At 38.1% G+C, this 10,336-nt stretch overlaps 1 protein-coding gene across 1 annotated transcript; it reads right to left on the bottom strand.

Annotated features, from left to right (window-relative positions):
- Positions 1-952: 952 nt before the first annotated feature.
- Positions 953-9,994, bottom strand: LOC113052455 (tripartite motif-containing protein 66-like). The gene is made up of 9 exons (XM_026216886.1): positions 9,613-9,994; positions 5,468-5,801; positions 4,701-4,866; positions 2,553-2,682; positions 2,203-2,319; positions 1,840-1,954; positions 1,480-1,626; positions 1,052-1,186; positions 953-967 (listed from the first exon to the last, which is right to left on the bottom strand). Exons 2-9 carry the CDS (start codon positions 5,474-5,476, stop codon positions 953-955), a joined length of 834 nt encoding a protein of 277 aa, XP_026072671.1. The 5' UTR covers positions 5,477-5,801; positions 9,613-9,994.
- Positions 9,995-10,336: the final 342 nt, after the last annotated feature.

The following is a 10,336-nucleotide window of genomic DNA, read 5'->3' as shown; positions in this document are numbered from 1 at the left end:
AAATGGCTATAACTAAGCAACCGTTGATCCAATCAACTTGAAAATTGATATGGCCCAATGTGGCACAAGTGCTCTATGAGGAATTTCACTTATCTTAAAAAACATGGCCGCCATTGGCCAAACAACTTTAAGCACCTATTTGACAAGGTTAATGGAAGTCGATCGGAACGAAACTCGGTGGGCATGTTCAACTCATTGCCCTAAAGGTCTGTAAGTATTTTGAAAGAAATTGCCCACAACATTGTCACCTCCCACAGAACACAACAAAGCGATTTGATTACAGCGCCACCTATTTTCCAAAAATGATAATGCATCATTTTACTGGAGTTTTACTGGCTGTTTCCATTACACTCTTCCAATAATTGCTTTTCTTACTCGTTGCATTTGGTCTGATGCTCCATGCCATGCTTAGCTCCTCGCTGTGGAACTTTTATTAACGATTTTCAGCCATTTCAATTACAATCATGCAATAATTGATTTCATTATTCATTGTTGCATTTGGTCTGCTTAGCTCCTGATGTTGCCGCTGGAATGCTTGGCCCCGTGATTGCTGCTTGCAGCTATATTTATCATTATTTTTTGGTATAAATAATATTTTTTTTATAATTAGAATGATTCTAATTAAAACGTACTGCTAACAAAGATATGATACATGTTTTTCTGATACATTTTAGGATTGGCTAATTATTATGACGAAGAATATTTTCATTAAAAGTTATAACTAAAACAAAAAAGTGTGGTCTTTTTAAGGAAAATTAGTTGTAAGCTCATTTAATAAAAAAATGTCCATTCCGAATTAACAGAAGTGATAATGCCATCATATTTGTATACTGCATTGTGATTGGCCTACTTTTATAGTCACTTTTATACAGCCGCCAAATTGAATTTACACAGAACCAGTCTAAAACCAACTTTAAAACAAATTTTAAAGTTTGAGGGCTTGAAATTTCCTTCAGGATGTGCAAATCTAGTTTAACATGATAAATGTGTAATAAAGTGTAATAAAGTACAGATGTAAATGGCTTTAAAAATAACCATCTAATGCCCTTGCCCAATAGCTCAGCTTACCTAAAGTGGACATCTGCTTGGTCCAGAAGCTGGCATCCCAGTTAAACTTGATTTTCAACTGGGTCCAAGCCTCTGAGAGCATCAGTGGTTCCAGTAATTGCTGCATCTGAAGAGCAATCTGACAAATGAATAATAGATCAAACCTCATGATAACAGAACTCTGAGTTATAAATATTGCATGCAATTCTGGCAGCGAAACTGAAACTCTTTCTGCAATGTTTCTCTATTTTTATGTTTGTGAGAAAACGATCAATGCTAGTTCTAAGAGATCTAAATGCAGCCGCAAAAAAAGAGGTGACGCTGCTTTAAACTAATAGTGCTGACATCATTTTGAGACATGCCAGAAACTTAGCAGGCAGCTGCCAGAAACCTTAACATCTAAAGCCCACTTGGACGTTGAGAAACTCCTACCAGCTCTTTGCTGAATAGCAGTGGATTGCGTCTGTGGTGGGCTGTAGCCCAGGTAATGAAGTTCTGAACGCGTTCCAGCTGGCTGCACAGCTCTATGGCCCCCTGCAGCTGGTCCTCCAGTCGTTGCTTGAAATCGCTGGAGATACTCTGCAACCGGAAGACAACGACAAAAAACGTGGATCTCCTCACCACTTTTCCTAAGATCCCCATCTGCTTGGATATGTAGCTACTTGGCAGAGTCTGCCTACTTTGCATGATTCTGTTCTGCACACTCCATCACCAGTACATCCACGGTCAGATGGATGTTTGGAGACGGCACAGAAAGATGGAGGGAAGGGAAACGAGGGGAAAAGTAATTACCTCCAGTTGTTCTATTAATAGGTTGGCCCTTTTGTTAAGCTCGTTCATCATAATCATCTTAGCCATTTTTATCTGGTTCTCTGCCTTCCTCTGCGTGATCTTTATACCATGGAGCCTGGAAAGAAAAACGAACGAGGAGATGGTTGAGGATAGAAGGATAAACAAACCGATATGACCAGGATGCTTGAACATCTGCTGAAATCCCTCAGAGGAAGGAATGGATCTTGTCAAAGTCATTATGCTTGATATAAACTATGCTTGTTGTCTTAGGAATCCCAGCTGTTCCCATTTTAGATGAGTAATGGAGACTTTAGCAGTGGCGGGATCATGGAGGTGGAATAGGTGCGAGCGATATCGTCTCACCTGCCCTGGATCTGTTTAGCGCTGCTCTCCACAGCAGATCTCTTTTCCTCCACTCGGGCCATGAGGTTCTGCAGGAGCCAGCGCTGGTCTTGCAGAGCTTTCCCAACATGCACCAGTCTAAAGATAAGCAACCAACAGCCAGTGAAACACCTTTGACTTTTAATGTTTACACAACCCATGCTCGAGAGCATATTTGTTGATACGTGAGAAAGTGGCCACCTGTTCTGTCTGCATCTTTATGCATGTGTTTAGGACAGTGTATGAGAGAGAGAGAGAGAGGGTTTGCATGTGTATGAGAGCACTGTGAACGTGGTCATGCGTGTCAGTGGGTATGTGTCCTCTAAGCATACCGATGGTCTTTGTGGGCGGACAGGTGACAGATGCTACAGGCCATGAGGTCGCACGTTTCACACAGGAGTTCCAGAGGCTCCTGTTTGTGGAGGGAACACATGACCACTGCATGCCCGCAGCAACCAGCTCCTGAGACACACAACACAACAGAAGAGAGGAAATGAGGGCCAAATAGCTGATTCCCATTAAGAACGCATTATCTGTAATCAAGAATCACATATTTCAAAGAAATGTTACAAATGTACAATGGAAAAATGCACAAAAACAAATGTGTTAGTAGGAGCATGTGGAATCTCTCACAGGTTTAATGAGCTTTTAAGTATGTTCAAATCATTTTGACCAATATAGAGCAAAATACCTCGCTGGCCTCTGTGAGTCACTCTCTATGCCGGCTTCATTTATTTTTAGTGGAGAAACAAAGCACGTCAAAATGCTTATAAATATTTCTGGACGTATAAATGCATAGTTTTTCCAACTAAAGAAAAACTGACAAAAATGGACCACAGACGAGCTTTGATCAATCAGTTAATGTCTCATTAAAAGCCCTGCCAATACGAGGAATGCAAGTCTACATTTGCTTTTGAAGAGCCAAATAAAGTATTGCTTTCAAGTGTGCCTTCGGAATGGCCCACATTTCACACACACCTAGCACTGGCCATTTAAAAAAATACCACATCAGATCAGAATGCTAAGTTTACATGATCGTGCAAACGACACACACAGACAAGTTTGAATTATATTATTATATTTTAAATTATTATAGTTACTGTAATTATTTTGTTGCTTTTCAAGAGCCAAATAAAGTAACACTTACTGCTTTTCATGTGTGAATGCATGCCCCAAAATTTCTGATATACTACACACCAAGCAATGGACATTTAAAAAAAATATCAGATCAAAGTTTCTTGATTGTATAAACTACCTACATAAAGGTTTTTTTTTTATTTTAAATTGAATTTTACTTCAAATAATTATATTAGTTTTGTTACTTAAAAAAAATAAGAGATAAAGTATAAGACCTACCTACACAGACAGGGTTTATAACGATTTAATCATTTTATTTAAATTATAATAAATTAGTTTTTTTCTATAAGATTAACGTTAAATGATACATTCATATTTTATTTTTATTAAAAACAAAATTAATTAAAATGAAATCAGTTAATTGTATCTTATTTATCTTTAAAAAAAAAAAATTACTTTTTTTTTTTTTTTTCATCTGAACCTATTTGTTTATGTTTTAGATATACAATAAAACCCCAAAAGAAATGACCAGGGATGCCTGGCTGGGTTTTCAAGTGTTCTCCTGAAATTAGTTTCTTTGAATAAAGACAGCTATAATAACCTGGGCTGAAGCAAACGTCGTCAACAAATAAATCAAACATTCTCATTTCCATTCCACTGTACCAAAAATCCTAATCTAAATGTAACATTATTACTTTAACAGTCCCTTTGCATATATAATTCTGTGAGCAGCCAGGCAGAATGCAGAAATGAAGGCCCTCAATCGGCAGCAGCTGTCACAGTGGATATACAGTCTGTCCATCAGAAGCGCAGGCCGGCTGATGCTGTGACAGTGCAGGGTAGACAGAGACACACTGACACACTGCACAGGGAGAGATGTTAAAGTACGAGACCTAAAGCACTGCCTCACTGCATACTGGTGACCGACCACATCCTGTTTCATAGCCGCACGTCTGTTTCTCTCACACTCTACCACTCTTTCTCGCTCTCTTATCTTTCTTTTTCTTTCATTCTTTCTATCGCTCCATCTCTCATTTTCTGTGAGGACTTGTGGTGTCGTTATCATACATTAAGTGGATTCCAGAGCATCTTGAGAGAAAGCTGAGGAGTTTTGATAAAAGAAAGCTAGCGTTGGACAGACTGGCCAAAACTGTGCTGCATTTGCTTGAGAGAGAATCGGTTTTAGAAACTGGGTCGCATAAAAAATACAACACTACAATACATCACGGGATAATTATTCACACTTATTATAAAATGCATTATTCATTGACTTAGGTTAGAAAAATATGGTGCGGAGCTGATAATGTCCAGTGGCTAAGAGCAGAAATGTGCTAGCTAACTGCCAACCTGAGCTAAAAGAATAAAGTGATTAGAGATCGGTAAAAGAACGATTTTAGTCTTGCCTATTTCAGATGGTGATGGAGGGTCTCGCGGCTGGTGCTGTAGGTCGAACGGTTGACTGGAGCTTCTCTCGTGCTGATGCAGGTCTGTGCACTGGAAACACAGCCACTTGTTGCAGAAGGTGCACAAGCTCTGAGCCATCCTGGGCTCTGAACACTCAGAACAGCACTGCAGATACATTAAAAATGAATCTGATTCTTTTGCATTCCAGTAGAACAGGATTTGTTGACAAACATATGAGAGGGGGTCTTATACTGTATGCTTACCCCCACAACAACTAGTCTAAGCAGGCATAAACTGAAGTAGCATCATTAAATATCTCAAGTCGCACTTCAACATATCAAAAGAAGATATTATGAAAGCCATCTAAGTGTTTTTTGTTCATAGAGTTAAAGTAAATGATGTTTCAGGCACGGTGACATTCAAAATATCTTCTATTGTGCTCTATGGATTAATCAGAAAGTCTCACAGGTTCATGAGCCAAGCATTGTCATAAAAAACTATATTAAGTCATTCTGAACCCCACACTTGCTGGGCTTTAATAACTCATTAGAAAGCAAAGCCGTCTGTTCAAAGAATGCCAAAAATATGCACATTTGCATTTCGCATTAGTATTCCCAAAAAGCATAACTAGCGAAACATTAACACATCATGCGTCATCTCTGTGTCACAAGAAGCTGCAGTTTGCCGATCACCTCAGTGTCAACCGAAATCGTGCAGAATCGAGCTCGCAAAATCTGTCTAAAAATTGAGTGCGGGACCATCTTACCTTCTCCATGGCGAAGGTGGGATCTGGATTCCTCTGCGTGTGCGCGTGAGAACGATTGCGTTATCCAGCCGAGCAGCTCTTGCAGCAGTGAGGCAAGGACACGGCAAGCCTCTGACACAGCTAGAGCTCCACACCACACTGTGACAGCTCTACCTGCGGCAGGAAGTAGTGCACACTGCACACTTTAACCCCAGCGGAGTAGACTCCTGAGCGCTTCTCCTCATGTGTCCTCAGCCGTGGCCAGTGCGTAGCTCTCCTCATTGGCTTCCTTCAGCTGCTTAGATCCCAAATCCTTCCCTCTGACAGCCACCATGATCCTTCTTCTTAAATAAGCCTGTTCATAATAATTGGGAATTAGGGAGGGCTGATAATTATTTTTTTTTTCTGGGACAAAATATCCCCGGCAGCTCTTGTTGCCAAAAATGGAAGGGGAGAGGTGCCAGATGACCTACAATATTTAAGAGAATTGCACGGAGGAGTGCAGGAAAAGGGTGTGATAAGGATCGGTGATGAGGGAACACGTTGGTGCCCTCCTTCCTCACTTCCTTAGATCAGCACTAGTAAGGGACAGGTCCCTCCGGACCGGGCCCGCTCCCACGTAACACGCTGAAACCGGGTCAGCCCTTTCCAGGAGCAGCTGGGAATTGAGATGTGCTCGCACAATGCCCTGCAAAGTGTGAAATCAATTATGATCATATCACACTTCCTCTTCTCAGAAGAATTTTGACGCATGAATTCCTCAAAATCTTTCACAGGTAGAAGTTCAACAACCAATGCATAAGGGGGAAAAACCAATGCAGGTGGGCGGGCAAATGGGATTGGAGGAAACTAATGAAACCATGTGTAACCCGAAGTGACATCGGTGTCGTGCAGATCCCCTCTAAGAGACCCCCTCTACCACCCTGAGTCTGCCTGACAACAACCCCTGCAGCCTGACCTACAAATCTGACAACTCTCTCTTCCTCTAGAGCAGCTCATGGGAGCTTAAAACCATCCGATTCCCCATTGTGTACCCACAGACCCACTTTAAAACACAATTAGTCTACCCAGCCAGTCTTCCTCTTGTTCTTTGGGCAGACAGGCGTGCCTGCGTCTCACCGTCTTGCCTTCCATGCCACTCCATTTGGCTTTTAAAACGAAAAGCTCATGCACTCTCTCTCTCTCTCTCTCTCTCTTTCTTTCTTTCTACTACCAGAGAAGACTCCCTTTCTCCAGTAAGTGAATTCAGCACGAGTATCTTTCAGCCTGAGCAAGCACAGCCATCTCTAGAGAAAGTACATTAATAGAAACTTGAGAGGAGGTTCCTCCCCTGGAAGAACACCTTAGTAACATCCATTAACATCATTGGTTATGAGATCGTGACTGGGGAATGGCAGATTTGCCCATAGCAGATGGTAATGTCAGTACAGATTATTCAATTCATTACGTCTCCACTCATTACAAGTGAATGTTTATAATAGCCAATTGTCGGTTTGAAGATGGAAGTCTTAACATGCACAGATAAACAGGCCTTTTCTTGGTAATCTGAAAGAAAGAATTATACCAAAATGGTAATGAGTCATGTCCTTTATATAAGTGATACAAACGTAATCTAATGTTTAAATTACCACTGGGCCTCTGAGATCATTGTTTCCTTTTCATGTGTAAATATGCAGCCATTTGTCTAGTGAGACAGAACATTTAACCGTAGCATATTGCAATGATGTGATGTCCCATTAAACAAGTTACAAATAACCAAACAGCTGTCAGTCACATGATTTAGTGTGAAAATTTGGAGGGAAAAAATGCTAGTGTCTTCAAGCACATGAGAGGTTTCTGCATAAAGAAAGCTATTTAAAAAAAAAATGAACATGTATTGGGGAAAAAAATATTATTCTAACAGGTGAAAAGGAAGTGGAAACATAAAATAAAATAAATCATTTTGAGATAAAATGTAATGAGTTAAATATATATATATATATATATATATATATATATATATATATATATATATACACACACACACACACACACACACACACACACACACACACACACAGTACAGAAACATTACATTACTATTTTTAATGTTTTTAAAGAAGTTTCTTTTGCCCATCAAGCCTGCATTTATTTGATCAAAAATACAGAAAAAAAACGTAATATTGTGATATATTATTAAAATTTAAAATAATTGTTTTTACATTTATTATACTTTAAATTATCATTTATTTCTGTGATGCAAAGCTGAATTTTTAGGATCATTATCACATGATCCTTTAGAATCATTCTAATATGATGATTCATTATCAAAGTTGGAAACAGTTCTGCTGCTTAATATTTTTTCAGAACATTAATATTTTTTCATTTACTTTTTTAGGATATTTTGATGAATAAAAAATAAAAAAAATAAAATAATAAAAACTATGTTTTTAAAATATACATATTTTGTCATATTTAAAACAATATAAAAACAATATACACTACTGGTCAGTAATTTGGGGGTCAGTAATTTTTTTTTATTTCTTCTTTTTAAATAACATCAATACTTTTATTCAGCAAGGATGTGTTAAATTGATAAAAAGTGATAGTAAAGAAAATATATTATTAGAATATATATTATTAGAAATTTGTTTTTATGAATAAAGCAGTCCTTTTTAAGCTTTTATTCATCAAATATATTAGACAGCAGAACTGTTTCCAACACTCATAATAAATCAGAATATTATAATTTCTAAATGATCATGTGATAGACTGGATGTTACATGTGACACTGAAGGCTGGAGTAATAATGCTAAATATTCAGCTTTGTATCACAGGAATAAATTATTATTTTTTAAGTATATTCAAATAGAAAACTATTATTTTAAGTTGTAATAATATTTCACAATATTACTGTCTTTTCTGTATTTTTGATCAAATAAATCTTGATGAGCAGAAGAAACTTCTTTCAAAAACATTAAAAATAGTAATTCCCAAACTTTTGGTCTGTTCTGTATACACACACACACACACACACACACACACACACACACACACACACACACACACACACACACACACACACACACACATATATATATATATATATATATATATATTTCAGAATAAACAGAGCAGTATGTGTACATCACAGTGAACATGATGCTATATGCTATTTATATAAAGTAATTATTTAGACTTGAAAAAAGGAAGTAACTTTTTGGGGATGGGGGATGGGTGGCTTAGTGAATGTAAATTTTCATTCTATTATATTTAATTAATATTAATTTAAAAATGGATTTTACTCATAGGTTAGAATGTTCGTCACAGAGCGCATGTTGTCAAATAGACGCTAATAAACAAAAGCTACGTTAGCCCAAAGAAGGTAACCATAACGACACAGCGCTGCGCACGCGCATTCCAGTGCGGTGTGGTTAAGCTACTTTGATCCGTGAGTCATTGTGGAACTGTGGATCACTTTACAGACCTACAGAAATATATCACCAGAAAATACAATTCTAGCGTTAGTTTCAAAAAGACTTTTAGAACTGAGGTTTAGTTCGTGGAGCCAAATTACAATTTGCGTTTCGAGACGAACCTGAGGACCTTAAGGCTATGATAAAATTCACACTTGCAATGAAAATCGCAGTATAATTTGAACAAAATAGACAAATCAAGTAGAAAGGTTGAAGTCGATCTGATTGCATCAAATCTTTACGTTCAATTGTAACCTGTAAATAATTTATAACTTGAAAAATAACTCTTGAGGGAAACAAACTCTTGCTGAAGGATAAAAGGTCGTTATTTAAAATACCTCTCTAAACGATTATTCATAATGCGTCGTTTTAATAATAATAATACAGACAATTATCTAATCTACTCCACAGTAATAGGCTACTTGTTTAAAATGAACACTGAAATGGTAGTTCATGATACGAAACACATATACACATGTATAAGTTGTAATAGCTATGTCAAAATGCGCACCATAGACCCGTGCATTTTGGGGAGAATCTTCTCGCACACCTCACAGATGGGATGGGACTCCACAAAATCCTGCACAAACTGCTCATATAACTGGCAACATTTGTGTTCAGCGCAGTATAGATAGTGAGTATAACCACACACTGACGATGCAAATAAAATAGTGATGAACGCATGCACACATAATAGAGTTTGAACCGCACCTTGCTTCTCTTGAGGAGGCACAAATCCAAAAAAACATCCTTCTCCTCCTCCTCTTCGGCGGCCGGGAGATTGTAGCGATTTCAGCAATGATACACTGTCTAAACGGATTCACATCACCATATCCTTAAAAGTATTTCCAGCCCTGGAGACTATATTTCTTACACGCGTATGATTTTATTGCCTCAGAGCTGCAACTGTCAAAAGACAAAATCGTGCATGCATCTATACGCACAAGTTATGCGACCTGCTATGTGTGGAAGATGTCTAAAACGCACACATAAACAAAGTTATAAGGAAATCGACCGCATTGTCAACCCTGTCCTTCACCTCCTGTATTTTTTCGTGATACGCACCCAGCGTTGCGCACTAAAGTTCCTTACCTTTCAATGTCGCCTGCATCCAATCCAGCAGATGTCGCCTTTGCCTCGGGTTTCTTGTAACACAGGATACCAAATAACGATTAGCCTATAAATGCAAGATCACTCTTTAAAAAGATGGTTCTTTACATGTGGAACCAGTTCTATTTAGAACCATAGCATCCTGAAGAACCCTTTTAATTCTATATTCCCGCCCTTTTGTTTTCAAATCTGTAATCAGTGATCCAACTACACAGACTGTCAACACACTCTCAACAGGTGAATGATTTCACTCTTTAAATGAAATACAGATTTAACTTTAAAAATTGATATGGTTTTCAAACAAACATGTTCTTTTCTCTTCTTT

This window comes from Carassius auratus, chromosome 32, assembly GCF_003368295.1.
Source record: "Carassius auratus strain Wakin chromosome 32, ASM336829v1, whole genome shotgun sequence".
In the NCBI taxonomy this organism is placed as follows: domain Eukaryota; kingdom Metazoa; phylum Chordata; class Actinopteri; order Cypriniformes; family Cyprinidae; genus Carassius; species Carassius auratus.
This window is presented reverse-complemented; position numbering and strand designations above follow the sequence as displayed.

Excerpts from the sequence above, each read along its gene's own strand:
- LOC113052455 (XM_026216886.1), bottom strand. Across the intron at positions 1,955-2,202 it reads GCTAAACAGATCCAGGGCAG|GCTCCATGGTATAAAGATCA; the intron begins GTGAGACGATAT and ends TTTTCTTTCCAG. Across the intron at positions 1,627-1,839 it reads TATTAATAGAACAACTGGAG|AGTATCTCCAGCGATTTCAA; the intron begins GTAATTACTTTT and ends TTCCGGTTGCAG.